The 17,211-nt window shown below is 44.0% G+C and overlaps 1 protein-coding gene across 3 annotated transcripts; it reads right to left on the bottom strand.

Moving 5' to 3' along the window:
- Window positions 1-1,125: 1,125 nt before the first annotated feature.
- On the bottom strand, window positions 1,126-16,032 carry dcaf15 (DDB1 and CUL4 associated factor 15). 3 transcript variants are annotated; one of them, XM_078429491.1, is made up of 13 exons: window positions 15,935-16,032; window positions 13,369-13,466; window positions 13,120-13,264; window positions 11,493-11,599; window positions 10,631-10,767; window positions 10,358-10,528; window positions 8,774-9,589; window positions 7,350-7,438; window positions 5,329-5,457; window positions 4,189-4,271; window positions 3,328-3,432; window positions 3,096-3,232; window positions 1,126-1,849 (listed from the first exon to the last, which is right to left on the bottom strand). In XM_078429491.1, the coding sequence occupies exons 1-12, from the start codon at window positions 16,010-16,012 to the stop codon at window positions 3,106-3,108; spliced, it is 2,085 nt and encodes a 694-aa protein (XP_078285617.1). In that variant the 5' UTR covers window positions 16,013-16,032; the 3' UTR covers window positions 1,126-1,849; window positions 3,096-3,105. The 3 variants fall into 3 exon arrangements, with proteins under 3 accessions (XP_078285617.1, XP_078285616.1, XP_078285619.1); XM_078429490.1 differs by having other exon boundaries at window positions 3,117-3,232; XM_078429493.1 differs by lacking the exon at window positions 10,358-10,528 and having other exon boundaries at window positions 3,117-3,232.
- Window positions 16,033-17,211: the final 1,179 nt, after the last annotated feature.

Below are 17,211 nucleotides of genomic sequence, written 5' to 3'. Positions count from 1 at the left end.
CACAATTTGCATTAAAATGTATTTGCATTATTTTTGATTATATCTGCATTTTTAATAAGGCGTAATTGTATATTTTAATAAGGTTAATTTATACATTTTTAATAAAAACTAAGTTTATTTGCACGGTTTTTAATGGTGTATTTAATTATTCAATGGTCATTTTCTAAACATTGATGGGTAGAATGGTGGGGAGCAGAGGTTGGAGTGGAATTCTCTACCTCTGATGGCAGCGGAGGCCAATTCTCTGAATGCATTCAAGAGAGAGCTAGATAGAGCTCTTAAGGATAGCGGAGTCAGGGGGTATGGGGAGAAGGCAGGAACGGGGTACTGATTGGGAATGATCAGCCATGATCACATTGAATGGCGGTGCTGGCTCGAGGGGCCGAATGGCCTCCTCCTGCACCTATTGTCTATTATCTACTTTATCAGGATGCATAGTTTTGGTGGGGAGGGGAATTTCTTTAGTGTGACCACTCATTCAAAGCAATTTTGTGACAAAGGGCTGTAGATAGGAACTGCAGATGCTGGTGTATACCAAAGACACAAAGTGCTAGATTAACTCAGCGGGTCTCTGAAGAAGGGTCTCAACCTGAAACAATCAATCTTGGTCGTGCCAGTAATATTGCAAACATATACACCCAACAGCCGTTCCACTCCCTCATGACCCATCCACTACAACAGCATGGGAAAGAAATTGATTCATTTTCAGATGGAATCTGCTTCCTCCCATTTGTGATCCAAACATCTTTGTGGGTTGGTTATACTCACAAATGTAGACCATGGCTTGTTATTAAATCCAGTAATTTCTGCTCACATACCTTCATAGAGCCAACAATCTCTGGCAGGATTTTTTTTTTTTTTAAATCCCCACTTTGCAAATAATTTACTTTGCAAATCATTTCAGCTCCCCTCAAGAGCAGACAATTTGCAGTAAATGCTTATTGCAAATCCTGGCTCTAAATCTTGTCAGTCTGTTTCGTTTTATGATGTTACTGGCCACAGATTCTGGTGTTGTCCGAGTTTTAATGGCTAGCCAGCTGGGCCAATCTCTACTCAGTGAGCCAACATTGACAGACCGTGTTACATTTCTAAAGCAGACAATCACACCAAGTTTCTGAATCTCCTTTATTAAAAATCAGAGGAACATATTCATACTCAGCAACAGCCCAACGTGGAAACTGGTTACATCACTTATCATCTGCAAATCTGTAACCAGGAAACCCATCTCACCGATGAATTCTGATGGAGGCTGGCTGCTATGAAGAATGCCTAATGTCCAGTGACAAGTATTGTTGGCCAGAGCCACGAACGAAGGAAGGAATGCAACCAGCTCCTCAAATTTTTTAAACTAGACCCTAAATAATGTTAAACGTACTTGCACTGTCTTTCTAAAAAAAATACTATCCAGATAAGCATTCTGGAAATCTTCAATAGACATTAACACAAATTAACAAAGTCGTAAATTAGATACTGAGGTAATTGCAAACATCAGAGATATTAAACTTCAGTGAAGGGGAAGGACAGTACTTATATTTAAGTACCAGTCTCAAAAAAACATAACTATTCAAATGTTGTGCACACGCTTGGAAGATCAATTCTTATTCCTAAAATCTCCAAGGGTTTCTTAATGGCTTGAGAAGGAATGAATGAAACAAAATTCTGAATAAAGAGGTAGCTTTATAAAAGAAAACTTAAAATCTTCAATGCATTGGCACTGGCTTTGTTCTTGAGAGATGGTCTCTTGAATCTTCCCTTTAAAAGTCATCGTCTGAACGAATGATGGAGAGTCACGACTACAGAACAATCCACATACTGCGTCCACTATCTGCCAGGCGCTTCAGCGAGCGACCTAGATAGAAGCCGAGATTCACATGAAATCATTATATACCTACCCTTTGCTCCCTGGTTTTCCAATCACAAAGGCTAATCTGCTCATCGGCATCCAGTGTGATTAACATGCAATTGAAACAACATGATCATGAGATTACTGCAGGCAAATTAATTATGGCACAGGTCATGTGCATTGTAATGCTTCACACTGCCTCAGTGGGCAGCACGGTGGTGCAGCTGGTAGTGCTGCTGCTACTGCACAGCCCAGAGACCCGGGTTCAATCCCAAACTCAGACACTCTTTGTGTGCAGTTTGCATGTTCCCCCTGTGATCAAGGAGCTTTTCGCTGGGCACTGCTTTCCTCCCTCATCCCAAAGACATGGGTTTGTAAGTTAATGGCCTTGGTAAAATTGCCCTTAGTGTACGTGCAAAAATGGGATAGCAGATCTAATGTGAACTGGTCGGCGTGGACTAGGTGAGCCCAAGGGCCTGTTTCCAAGTTTTATCTCTAAACTAAAAACATTACTGTGAAACAACTTCACAGGCAACATGACTCAAACACTACTGGATGGATTAACTGGAGCAGATTTTTGAGGGGCTGGTAAGAAAAATCACAATAGACAAATGCACAAAATAACAGTGCATTGATCTATAAGGTTGTCTTTACACATCTCCTGACTTTTAAGTCTATTATCCACAGTTCTATGGGCGGTGCAGTGGCACAACAGTAGAGCAGCTGCCATTCAGCGCCAGAGACCCAGGTTCAATCCTGACTACGGGTGTTGTCTGTACAGAGATTGTACGTTTCCCCGTCACCATGTCGGTTTTCGCCCGGTGCTCCGGTTTCCTCTCACATTCCGAAGAGGTAATGGTTTGTAGGTTAATTGGCTTCAGTAAGTTGTAAAATTGTCCCTAGCGTGTGTAGGTGAGTGTACAGGGGTGATCGCTGGTCGGTGTGGACTCGGTGGGCCTTAAGGCCATTGCACTGTATGTCTAAACCAAACTATCCAAGTGAATAGCAGACAGTTCTCAGGGGAAGGGGGGAATATGCCTTGTATTATCGCAACAGAGCTCCTTCAATGGGCACACCCTCTTTGAATAAAAACAAGGGAAAAGAAGAAACAGCACTGAATGCCGGCTGACAAGGTCAATTAGTGCACAGAAGCCTCAAGGCACTGGGAGGTGTGTGGCTGCTGTATAGAACTGGGGAAGGGAACGCAGTTTGTAGTTGATTGGCTGGATGGTGTGTGCCACATACAACTCACATCCACGGCATTACCGCACACCTTTATGCAAAGCTTCGTTAGTCATCCTGTTGACATTGCGAAAGGTACTTTCGGGAACGAGCCATCGCATTGCGACATCAACGCAGCTTTTCCGAAAGGTGCTCCAAACACTGCCGCTGCGTAAGGGAGCCAGAAAGGGCAAACATTAGCTGGACTGGATTTTCCATTTCGCAACCGAGGTGGTGCAGGCAGAATGCACCGTTTACCTTACCTTGTCTGACCCTGGACAGCGGTCAAGTCCCCAACACCCACAGTCGCAAAGGTGCCCGTGTTCAGGTTCCATGCACCCTTCAAACAAGTGTGATACGCCTTGGGTCTGAAAAATCATTCATCAAGTTTAATAGCAGTTTAATACATGGGCGAGATTGTAAACATTGGCACATAATAAACAAACAGTACAGGTGCTCCCCGGCTTACGATATTTCGACTTTGCGATGGTGCAAACGGCAGCGGCCCACAGCTCGCTTCCGGCCACGTGATCAGTTGTATTCAATGCATTTCGACGTACAATATTTTCGGTTTCCAATGGGTTTCTCGGAACGTAACCCTATCGTAAGTCGAGGAGCACCTGTAATACTGAGATCCCTGTACTCATGAAAGGTGGAGAAACATACAGTGAGAGTGCAGGAATGAACTAATACCCAATGTTTCAGATTAAAGAGCGACAATGTGAATGAATTTGCAGTAGGGGCACGTTTGATGGGTCATATGCTTCGATCCCCAGTCAGAGAATCATCTACTTTTATCTCGTGGCAAAAATAACTCCTTTCATTCCAATTTACAGGAACAGCAGCAATGTGGTGCAGATGCCTGCTTGATCAACATGAAACTCGCCCTTAGAAAACAAATTTCATGTACCCCTGACAGCAATGTGCCTTCGATCTAATCGGTCATAGAGCCAAACAGCTTGGAAATAGGCCCTTCGGCCCAACTTATCCACTACAACCAACATGCCCCATCTACATTAGTCCCACCTGCCTGCGTTTGGCCCATGTCCCTCTTCACTCATCCCATCCATGTTTCTGTCCAAATCTTGCTGAGAAGTTTTAAAAGTTTCATAGTTTGACCTTACCTTACTTGTCCTTCCTCATCTGAAGGGTACGCTAAGAGCAGCAGTCCTATGTTAATGATGACATGGTTGGTCACCGGACATACCTTGGAACGAAAACAGATCACTGTTCTATAAGGTGCTAATTACACATCTAAATACAGCGAGCAGAAATGGAACTGCACTTAAGTATAGTGGCACTCTGATTTATGTCTTCAATATTCCCCAGGCCACACGAGGCCCTTCAACAACATACAAGACAATTTTAGCGGTGGAGCAGCAGTGGAGGCCACCACGGCTACGCTTGGCCAGGCCGACCCTGCAACGCCGTCAGGACAACAAACCTTCATGGTCAGATCAAGATCCCTGCACTTACAACTACTGTGACTTGGAAAGAGCGCCAACTGGCGACTCTGTATACTGTCTCAGTGTACTACTGCTATATACTTGAACTGTATCTGAGATACTTATCTAATATGTATCAAAGTGCTTATCATTGTTGGGGGAGTGAGATTTTAGATTTTTTTAGATTTAGAGATACAGCGCGACAGGCCCTTCGGCCCACCGAGTCAGCGCCGCCCAGCGATCCCCGCACGTTAACACTATCCTACACACACTAGGGACAATTTGTTTTTAACATATTACCCAGTCAATTAACCTACATACCTGTACGTCTTTGGAGTGTGGGAGGAAACCGAAGATCTCGGAGAAAACCCACGCAGGTCACGGGGAGAACGTACAAACTCCGTACAGACGGCGCCCGTAGTCAGGATCGAACCCGAGTCTCCGGCGCTGCATTCGCTGTAAGGCAGCAACTCTACCGCTGCGCCACCGTGCCGCAAGCATTTCAATCTAATGGCCACTAAGTAAACAACGTATTCCCAAATCAGGATGGCTGATCAGGGAGTCCACTGGTAGTGGCACTTCTGCTCTCGTACTGACTGTCGTGAGTTTAGAAGGCGCTGTTGAACAAACCTTGGCAAGCTGCTCGAGGGTGTTTTATCGATGGTACACAGTGCAGCCGCTGTGTGCCGGTGATGGAATTAGTGAATATTTAAGGTGGATCAGGAACTGGTCAACAATTATTCAACATGACAAGATACATTCCGACACACCACTGCCAAGCAGTTCATAACCCTTCTTTTGTTTTGTTTAATCACTCACCTCTAGGATTACTATATCATAATCACTGAAGGAACAATAGCGTTTTGACCAGGAAGCATCATTCCTTATCACCTCATTAATAACATATTCAAAGTCAAGTGTCAGTTGCTCTACAGTCAGATACTTGCCCTAGAAATAGATAAAATATTGGACAATCACTTGCAGGCACATGATTTCAGTGTGACATCTCATGCAATAAATAGTTTCCATATATAAATCTACATCCACAGAACAGCCTTGACTGCACTGAACATGGGACACACACAAATCCTTAGTAGATTGACACAGCAAGGCAGGGAAATACTACCTGTAAGAGTCCCCATCTTTTGGATGAGACTTTAAACTGAGGATCTGTATGCATTATATTCAATCTGTATGCATCATTGATTCAATCTGTGCCTCAGTGGGTGAAGCATACCAGCCGGTTAATCTACAGTAGAAACAGTTGCAAATAAGGCCGGTGTTTAATGAAATGTAATTTGCCAGAAGTCCCAGGTTGCTCCTAAGGAGTCATCTGATGTCTGCTTTCCTTTCAGTGCATTGCTATGCATTAGTCGCAACCGGTCTATCTGGCCTTCTCTCCCACTGCTGGACTCTATCCTGAGTTGATGGCTTTACAGCAACATGCAAGGCAAATTAGCTCACCCACATGACAGTCTGAAGAAGGGTCTCGACCCGAAACGTCGCCCATTCCTTCTCTCCTGAGATGCTGCCTGACCTGCTGAGTTACTCCAGCATTTTGTGAATAAATACCTTCGATTTGTACCAGCATCTGCAGTTATTTTCTTACACTCTTTGACTAAAATGTTGAGTGCAGATAAGTGATCACGATTTTTTTTTGGTTCATTTTACTTAGTCTGAATGTTTTAATTAATTTATATCTTCATTATGATTTTAAGTACATTTATTCTTCGAAGTAAATAACTCCTTTTGAACAGTTTTTAAATGTTTCTGTTCATCTTAAGCATTTAAAATCGATTTCAAAAGCAAGCTATAATGTTAGATCTACAAGAAACTATCATTCAAAACACAGAGCTCACTTCCATATGAAGATGTTGAGGTAAAAAGAATGGATCCATGATGTTGGAAATAAGCAAGTACAATTGAGAGAAAGGAATGTAACTCAGCGGGACAGGCAGCATCTCTGGAGAGAAGGAATGGGTGATGTTTCGGGTCGAGATCCTTCTTCAGAATACAAGGAACTGATACAGATGAAGCTGGGTTGGAGAAGGGTTCTGGAATATAAAATCTGCATGGATCACTTGTACTGAATGACTGAAGAGCTCCAAATTCAATGAAAGAAAATTAGTCACAGTTAAGTTTGAAAGAAGGATTGCAATAGTCTGAAGAAGGGTTCCATCACCTATTATTTTTCTCCAGAGATGTTGCCTGACCCGCTGATTTACTCCAACACTTTGTGTCTATCTTTGGTAGAAACCAGCATCTGCAGTTCCTTTCTACACAATATAAATTTGGGCTAGTTTCACACTTCCATATTTCACCCTACCATTGTTCAGCACAGCGGCCTGCTACAGTCATGTCAATTAATCCTCAAGGCTCCTGATGACTCGGTAGGGTTACTCAATAGGGAGCTTTATCCTTGAATGTTGGAAAGAATTATGATGCAGACTATCTACGAGTCATGTTTACGGCCATGAGCCAGATTTTAACTTAAGGTGAGTCAAGGGTTATGAAGAGCATGCAGGATTTGAGGCATGCAGGATGCACATTAGAAACAAGGAACAGCAGATGCTGGTTTACAAAGAAAAAGACACCAAGTGCTGAAGAAACTCAGTGGGTCAGGCAGCATCTCTGGAGAACATGGGCATGTGGTTTCAGGTAGGGAGTCTGAAGAAGGGACCCGACCCGAAACATCACCTTTCGATGTTCTCCAGAGATGCTGCCTGACCTGCTGAGTTACTCCAGCACTTTGTGCCTTTTCTTTTAATAACACAGTAGGTTCACAAGGTCATACGATCACAGTTTGTCATTTCTATTTTAATTTGGATTGGTTAAGTTACCTGAAACAAGGCATTTTCTTTAAAAGGCTTCAGATTCCTTCCTCTCAAGTCAGTCACTACAAAGGGCAATGAGATCTTATCATCATATCCTGTGAGAAACAAAAACTGTTTTAGTCTCCCACGTACAAGCTACAGTTTTGTATAAGAGATGATGTTACTGAATCAGAAGGTATGAAATAAAGATTCCAAGATGCAGCCAGAGTTAAATTTGAAAGAAGGAATGCAATAAACTTGGGCTGGTTTCACACTTCCATGTTGCAAACACCCACCATGTTGCAAACACCCACTACTTCCCACTATGTTAAAAGCATTGTTCAACACAGCACCTCAAGGCTTCTAGTGATTACCAAGGCCCGCCAAAGCCTACGGGATCTCCCGGTTGCCAACCATTTCAATTCCCATTCCCTCACTGACCTTTCTGTCCTGTGCCACCTCCATTGCCAGAGTGAGACCACACGCAAATTGAAGGAACAGCTCTTTTGGTGGAGTAGCTTACAACCTAGTAGTATAAGCATTGAATTCTCTCATTTTAAGTACCTTCTACATATGCTCTCTTGTCGTTTTATCAGTTCCACAGTTCTCCACATTGTTTCCCTTTTGAGATCACATCGTCCCTTGACAGCAATGGGCCTACCAGGGCACCACCCTGCCTGAAGTCATTTGTAGCCAGCCTTGTTGGCCCTATAGACAATAGGTGCAGGAGTAGGCCATTCGGCCCTTCCTGTTCTTTTCTTGTCTGCAGCTCTTCACCACCCCTCTCCCCTCCCCCCCCCGACTTTCAGTCTGAAGAAGGGTCCCGACCCAAAACGTCTACCATCCTTTTTCTCCAGAGATGCTGCCTGACCCGCCGAGTAACTCCAGCACTTTGTGTCTATTGTTGGTATAAACCAGCATCTGTAGTTCTTTGTTTCCACTTTCCAGGTTCAGGAACAACTTCTTCCCTACAGCCATTTGGTTATTAAACACTACAACCTCAAATAAGCTCTGAACTACACAGACTATTATTGTTATTATTGCACTATTATTGTTTGTTTTTTGCGTGTACGTAATATGATCTATGTGAGTATGTGTATATACACACACACACTGAACTTTTTTTTCTGTCCCGTTATGTTTACACATTCTGTTGTGCTGCTGCAAGTAAGAATCTCATTGTTCTATTTGGGACATATGACAATAAAACACTCTTGTCTTAACTCTTGACTCCATAATTGCAGCTTTGTTCCAAAGAGAAAATTAGTAAAGGTACTAACGGGAGAGAAGATCACATTTTTGGAGAGATTTGGGATTGAGATCAGCCTAACCTGAGACAGTCATATGGAACAGCAAATGGAATCACAGTGCAGATAAGAATGGAAGTGCTGGAAAGCCTCAGCAGGTCACGCGGGCGGCACTGTAGAATACTGTAGATGTTAACTACTTACCTTCATCATCCACCGCCATGCCAGTGGGTTCCAAAACATAGTGCAGCTTTATGTAATTCACATAACCTTGGTCTGTTTGTGCAGTTTCCTGGTGCTGGGTGCTAGAATCATCCATTGTGCTCCAGTCACTCTGCACAAAACAACCTGTCCCTTCAGTCCTTGCTTGAGCATCAGATGATACATCATTGTCTAGGGTGGGATTCCCATGGGTGGTGCAAGTGCACCCCAAAACAACAGAATGCGATTCCTTGGTACTTAAGGCATAACTACAAGTATCTGCAACACAACTACAACACTGGGTCGGTAATTTGGATTCACTGGAGGCAGAAGGAAGGGTTTCCGAAGTCTCGCTTCCTTGCGGATTAAGGATATGAAGGCAGTCTCCCGCAAGTTTCCTTTGTAGGGCGTCTTCCTTGCACATGTCTACGCTGCCCAACGGCTCCAGAGTGCCGGTGGCAGCTTTCGCTCGTCTGAAGATGTCAGCTGCAAACTCCTTTGCTTTGCCCGCAGCAGACAGACGGTCACAGTGGGCAGGGTTACACACTGCCAAAACGGCATGCTTGCAGGCTTCATGTTCCCAGCTCAACACTTCCTCCAAACAGTTTCCAGTGTGCGAGCAGTTGGCGGCATTGGCTTTGTGAGAGGCGGAGTCCAGGGCTCCTGGGCAGCATAAAGGGGGTTTAGTGCCTTCACAGTTATGAGTAGACTTGAAACTGCACAATCCCGGTGAAATAAAAGTCCTTGGATCCACCTCTTGATCTCCTGGAGCTTCGCCGTTTTCTCTGCTCTTGCTGTACAGAACTTGTTCATTTTTCCCTGTGAGGGACACAGAAAACAAAAAGTGTCAAATGGATCTGAATGGGAAGGAGTAGTTAAAGCAGTGTACATCTTCTTAATTGGTGTCAACACGTGAGCAACATTTTATGACTGGTTTCCTTTCTCTCCATCTTTCCTCTCTCACTAGATTGCTTGCTGCAAGGAAATAGGCAAGGGCCTTCAGTCTCAAACTCAGATCTTTAATTTCTCACCCATATCTCCACATGCCACTGCAAGCTCACCTTATCCATGACAACAATGTTCTGTTTTTTCAATTCCATTCTCACTCATTCTTTCCACCTGCCCTTCCTATTCGACCCTCCAGTATGTTACCCTCCCCTTCAAATATACTATCACCACACTCTCAAGAGTTAGTTTAGTTTAGAGATACAGAGTGGAAAGAGGCCCTTTGGCCCATCGCTTCCACACCGAGCAGAGATCACCCGGTACACTACTAGCACTATCCTACACACCAGTAACAATTTACAAAAGCCAATTAACCTACAAACCCGCACGTCTTTCCAGTGTGGGAGGAAACCGGAGCACCCGGGAGAAAACCCACATGGTCACAGGGAGAACACACGGTGCAGACAGCACCCGTAGTCAGGATGGAACCCGGGTCTCAAGCACTTTGAGGCAGCAACTCTACCGCTGCACCACACTGCCTGAACAAAACAATGCCATCATTTTCCTGTAAAATTATCTTGCGCCTATTCCAGCCACATATTATCTAGGTTCCCGTATGAACAATGACCACTTGGGCCATACCTGTTGTATTTACAGATATTGCACATGCTACCAGAGAGTAGCTGGTGTTAAGTAACACTACTCCATCTTTCTTGAGCTGGAAAGCAGGCTGGAACGTGGGAAAGGGATACACCACTTGGTACTTAGTGTGAAGCATGAAGCCGTGCTGCAGGCAATAGGCATTCTGCTCACCTGCAAAACATACGACAGCAATCATTTAAACACTCAAAGACATATCTATATATGCACATGCACGCAAGCACAAACACACACAAAAATGGTTTACATTCATACCTGTATTAATCAATGCCATATCTCTGCAGTCGGGACACAGCACAAATGGTGGTGTGGCAACAGTTGTAATATAAATATCTCGATCGTTTTCATCACTCATAACCATATTTATCAGCAGATCATTTACTGACCGAATGCTGCATTAAACAAAAAGATTGCATTTTAACTTTGTGAAGGGAAAGTAGAGATTTTTTTTTTAAAACACAATATCTCAAACATTCCCCCAACCCCCCCCCCTTCCTTACTTAAAATGCAGTGACAAAGAAGTGAATAAACTAATAAAAGGGTTAGCAAATACACTAGCTTTGTGAAAGGTTTTTACCGAAGGATTTGAGCTCACACCCTTCTAAATCAGAGTGAGAGGTAGATTTGCATTTTTATAGCAACTTTCAGGGCATCTCTAAGCACCTTACTGCCAACACAGTACTACAAATGTCACTGCTATAATTATTAAAAGTGACAGCATGTTTTTATTGACATTTCAGGCCAGGACCCTTCTTTAGATTGAGTCTAACCTATTCATTTTCTCCAGAAATGCTGCCTGACCCGTTGAGTTACTCCAGCATTTGGTCTATCGTTGGTATAAACCAGCATCTGCAGTTGCTTTTTATGATGTTATGGTACGTATGTATTGTTGTATCTGTTATAACCGTGCATAGTGTGTAATCTGAGTTTCATGAGAACGAAGTATTTCATTGCACCCTGGTGTTTATGGCAGTAAACTAATCTGAATCTGAATAACAATGTGGCTTGACTAAATCTGAAATAAGAGCAGCCCACTCACTTCAAGAGTAATTAGGAATGAACACAATAAACGCCAACCTTGCCAGCAACATCCAAATCTTGTTCCAAGTTTACTCACTTGAATCCAAACACAATAAGCTTTGAGGGATCACTTGGCCATTCACACACAGTTAGATACAGGTCACTGTACACTTCCTGATCTTTGAAAAGAAGCACTTGCCGAACCTAAAATTCAATAAAGCAAAAAGAGTGACATCAATCTCTAGTTGTCTTCTGCAGAGTAATTCAACGCACGTTTTTCTAAAAAAAACTAAAGAGTATATAGTTTAGCACAGCCAATGTGTCTAAATGTGTGACTGAGCGAATTGGAAATCACTCCCGGCCTTAGGATAACAAGTTTTTCCCTGCTTCCAGTATGGGATGTTTCACACACCCTCAAGAAGGGTCTTGACCCAAAACATCACCCATTCCTTCTCTCCCGAGATGCTGCATGACGCGCTGAGTTACTCCAGCATTTTGTGTCTACCATCGGATGTATTAAACTGGTACTGTACAGGTAATTAATGTAACAGTGACAGTGAGTGACAGATGTACAATTGCATGCATTTACCACAATTTCATGCTTGCAGGCATCCACACACACACATACATTAACTCTATTACTCTAATATCACAATAGCAACAAAGCATGTTTTGCTGGGTTGGATGGTGTCTGTTCTGGCTGGCACCAACCTCTAATGCTCTCAGTGCTGATAAGTGGTGCAAACAGGCTAATTGGCTAGCCTCTGCCATTACATATTGCAGAGATTCACAGGCAGAATGTCACTTTGACTTGCAACCTGTCTCTATCTCCGATACCCGTTACTTCCAATTCCAATTTGTTGAACCCAAGTTTAGTCGCTCTATCATATACATCGTAAAAGGGAGGAGCCTTAAGAGAACTCATGTACAGAGGGATCCTGGGGTACAAGTCCATAACTCCATGAAAGTGGCAACACAAGTGGATAGACAATAGGTGCAGGAGGAGGCCATTTGGCCCTTCGAGCCAGCACCGCCATTCAATGTGATCATGGCTGATCATTCACAATCAGTACCCCGTTCCTGCCCTCTCCCCACACCCCCTGACTCTGCTATCATTAAGAGCTCTATCTAACTTTCTCTCAAAAGCATCCAGAGAATCAGCCTCCTCTGCCTTCCGAGGTAGAGAATTCCACAGATTTACAACTCTGAGTGAAAAAGTTTTTCCTTATCTCCGTTCTAAATGGCCTACCCCTCATTCTTAAACTGTGACCCCAGGTTCGTAAAAAAAAGTGTAGGGCATACCTGCCTTCATCGGTCAGAGCATCGGCGTATAGAAGTGAGGCAATCATCTTGCAGCTTTATAAAACTTTGGTTAACTACGTTCAGAGTATTTCCAGTAGTTTCGCTTTTACCATTATGGCTTTGGAGAGGTGCAGAAGAGGTTCATCGGAATTTGCCTGAATTGCAACACTACCTTTCTTACCTCACTTTTTGATAAAACCTGCCTATTTGATTATCTGTCCTCATGTCGTCTTATGTGATTACTCAATATCATACAAATCTGAGAGCTTTGTGTTAAAAAATAATAGACAAATGCAAGTCATTTCTAACCCAAAAAATTGACAGAATGGATCCCAACAGGAAGAGGAAAAAAAGAAGTCAGACCCTTTTAGGGATCAATCTGAGTCACCGAGTTTGGTGTACTTTCTTCAAGAGTTACTCACCTTTTTCAACTTGTCATGGATGTTGAACTTCCACCAGTAAAGGTAATACACATAGTAGGGTAATTCATCAAAATCTTGCTCTGGCACATCTCTGGTGTAGGACAGTACATACCTACCACATTTTGTAAAACCAAGGAATATATGACTGTGGAAACAGGAAAAAGAAATTCAAAAGAGACACACTTGTATTCCTCTTTGTATTGAAATGACTCTCATGTACAAATGCTTGCTGACAGGAAATTTACTTACCCAGCTAGTAAAAAATCATCATCCACTATGTTTTTCAAGGGGACACAAAGAATGGGTGGCAAATTTTGAAACATTCGATGAGAAAACTGTCCAGTTATCTGTAATTAAAAAATGAAACATATAACATCCAACTGCAGCTACGCAAAATCAGAGCATGTGACAATGGGCATCTAATTATACAAATTTTAACTTCTGGTCTAATCATCTCCAGTCCAGGGCTCCTCTCAAACCACCAGAAATTGTTTCTTTCCATCTACCCAAATTGTTCACAGACAAGAACAAATTAAGTATGTAGGAAAAAACTGCAGATGCTGGTTTAAATTGAAGGTAAACACAAAATGCTGGAGCAAGACAGCATATCTGGAGAGAAGGAATGGGTGACGTTTCGGGTCGAGACCCTTCTTCAGACTGAGTCTCAACCCGAAGGTATCACAAAATGCTGGAGTAACTCAGCAGGTCAGGCAGCATCTAGGAGAGAGGGTGATGTTTCAGGTCGAGACCCTTCTTCAGACTGATGAATCTCAACCCGAGATAATTGTTCATATTAAAGTGATCCTCTGGAGGCTCTTTATCACATCAATACGAAGAACTATATTGGTATGCAAAGATAGCATTGGAACATAAAAATCTTGGTTGTTAAATAATACTGGGCAACGGCGTTGGGGGGGAGTGGAAGGTGGGGGGGGGGGGAAATGAGAAGGTGGGGGGGGATGAGAAGGTGGGGGGTAAATGAGAAGGGAGTGGTGTTATCTGAAACTGAAGAATTCAATGTTCATGCCACTGGGTTGTAGGCAATCCAAGCAAAATATGATGTACTTTTCTTCCCATTTATGGGTAGTCTCATTTTGGCAATGGTGGCCGAGGACATGCAGGTCAGTATGGGGATGGGACGTGGAATTAAAATGGGTGGCAAAAGGGAGGCCAAGCTGTCCCTGGCGTAAAATGCAGAGATGTTTGACGAAGAGTTTGCATTGCATCAGTGAAACCTGGCGTAGACAGAGGAGGCCACTTTGAGAGCACTAAATACAATGGAAGATATTGAAGGTGTACGTAAATATATTCTACATCAGCGAGACCAAGCGTAGACTAGGCGACTTGCTGAAGAACACGTCTGAAGAAGGGTCTCGACCCGAAACGTCACCCATTCCTTCTCTCCTGAGATGCTGCCTGACCTGCTGAGTTACTCCAGCATTTTGTGAAATAAATACCAAACACTGGCGCTCTTTTATCAGATCTGGTTAATTCTAAATCAAATGGGACACATTGTTATCCGAAATTGATGACTTCAATGTTGAAACACGGCATCACATGGAAGGAATGTTTAGGTTAAAAGTGCTGGTGTAACTCAGCGGGTCAGGCAGCACCTCTGGCGAACATGGATAGGGGACATTTCTGATCAGGACCCCTCTATAAGTGCCTGTATTATAAAAAGGGAAGATATAAAAAGACAGCTGTATGGAATGATATGGTGAAAGGAGAATGGTGTTAGGGGAAAAATAGTTCAGCAACGATCAAATAGTAAAGCAGACTTGATGGGCCAAATCCCATGCCTTATGAGAATAAAAAACACAAAGTGCTGGAGGAACTCAGCAAGTCAGGCAGTATCCATGGAGAACTTGAATAAATGATGTTTTGGGTCAGGCCCTTCTGCAGGCTAAGGTAGTAACAAACCTGTTAATGTTCAGTCCCCAGGAACAAGGCCACTCTAACAAATCCCATTCCTTCTCTCCCGAGATGCTGCCTGACCTGCTGAGTTACTCCAACATTTTGTGAATAAATACTAACAAATCTAATAACTCTTGTGGGGAACGCAGTGTATTCAACTACCCGCAAGTTCACATTTCAGTCTCAGTCATTAATACACACCACAAATGTCAATATTCAGCCCTAAACTCATAACTCCTGAAAAAAAAAAAAAAGCTGATCAATTTTACACTGGCAGAAAACTGAATGCTGTTTTCACATCAGGCAAACATGATAAGATGGTCACCATTTTCAGTAGAAGTGTTGCCCCTCCCCCCTCCTCTCTCTCCTCTTTCAATTTCAAACATCCTTGTTTGTTTTTTGATTTTTGGACCAGCCTCATGACTTTTAAATGGAAGTACACATCAAGAACACAGTTGAGAAAGCGGGAACTTTTCCATTGGTGTTGCATTTCCCTGCCACACAGCAGGGCTGGTTGAAGGCAGTTCTTTGTCTGCATCTTTGGGACAGCCTGGAGGGGAGGTGAAACATTTCTATAGGAATGCAACCTAGTCTTTCTGAACAATTGAGTCATGGCAATCTAAAAAAAAAAAAAATAATAATTTTTTTTTAAAAAATCACAATCCAATTTCGACCCAGAAACTCTAATGAGGAGGTGAATATGAAAGGGAATGGACTATTGTGAGTGTTTCATTATGATGATGCAGGTTATGATTGTATTCTGTAGGTGACTGTGCTGTGGGACAGGGTCAAGTTAGACCACACACACACACACACAGAGCCTGACTTTCATCCCCCTCACGCTTTATTTAGGGGGGCTTTCACGTTGCAAATGCAGCATTTAGCGTTACCAGTCCAGTACCTTTAGCCGGTATAAGCTCCTCAGCACATTGTTTCTCCTCCTCTTCACCACCGGCCCTTTACTCCGGCTCGGCGCCATTTTGTCCCTCAAACCGCCTCCTGCCGCGCAACCCAACTTGATGCGTTGGTCCCGCCCTCGCCCCGCCCACTCCGGTCCGCTTATTGGCTGCGACCCGTCACGGCCACGCCCCCCCCCCCCGACGGGCCGCTATTGGCTCCAACCCGCTTGCCATTGGACAGGCCGCGCATCAGTCACGGGCGACAGCAAGCTTCTCAATGGGTTTTGTCCAAGGGGCAGCTGCAGCGACCCCTGGAGGGACCTGGAGGCCAAGCACTGGAGACTAAGCACTGGAGACACTGGAGATTAAGATTGGAGACACCTGGAGGAACTGAGGATTGGAGGGACTGGAGAACTGAGGATTGGAGGACTGGAGGAACTGAGGATTGGAGGACTGGAGGAACTGAGGATTGGAGGGACTGGAGAACTGAGGATTGGAGGACTGGAGGAACTGAGGATTGGAGCAGTGGAGGAACTGGAGGAAGTGAGGACCTGGAGAACTGAGGATTAGAGGGACTGGAGAATGTGGAATGGAGGGACTGGAGAACTGAGGATTGGAGGGACTGGAGAACTGAGGATTGGAGCAGTGGAGGAACTGGAGGAAGTGAGGACCTGGAGAACTGAGGATTAGAGGGACTGGAGAATGTGGAATGGAGGGACTGGAGAACTGAGGATTGGAGGGACTGGAGAACTGAGGATTGGAGCAGTGGAGGAACTGGAGGAAGTGAGGACCTGGAGAACTGAGGATTAGAGGGACTGGAGAATGTGGAATGGAGGGACTGGAGAACTGAGGATTGGAGGGACTGGAGAACTGAGGATTGGAGGGAGTGGAGAACTGAGGGTTGGAGGACTGGAGAACTGAGTGTTGGAGGGACTGGAGAACTGAGGGTTGGAGGGACTGGAGAACTGAGGGTTGGAGGACTGGAGGAACTGAGGGTTGGAGGACTGGAGGAACTGAGGATTGGAGGACTGGAGGACTGAGGGTTGGAGGGACTGGAGAACTGGGGGTTGGAGGACTGGAGAACTGAGGGTTGGAGGGATTGGAGAACTGAGGATTAGAGGACTGGAGGAAGTGAGGACCTGAGGGACTGGAGAACGAGGAATGGAGGGACTGGAGGAACCTCTTTGCCAAGACATGAGATGGGTCATTGTTAACTAACAATGATTTACTCTGCATTTTCCTTGAACATCATTCCCTTTGTCCTGTTTACACACCTTAC

This window comes from Rhinoraja longicauda, chromosome 37 (genome assembly GCF_053455715.1).
Source record: "Rhinoraja longicauda isolate Sanriku21f chromosome 37, sRhiLon1.1, whole genome shotgun sequence".
In the NCBI taxonomy this organism is placed as follows: domain Eukaryota; kingdom Metazoa; phylum Chordata; class Chondrichthyes; order Rajiformes; family Arhynchobatidae; genus Rhinoraja; species Rhinoraja longicauda.
This window is presented reverse-complemented; position numbering and strand designations above follow the sequence as displayed.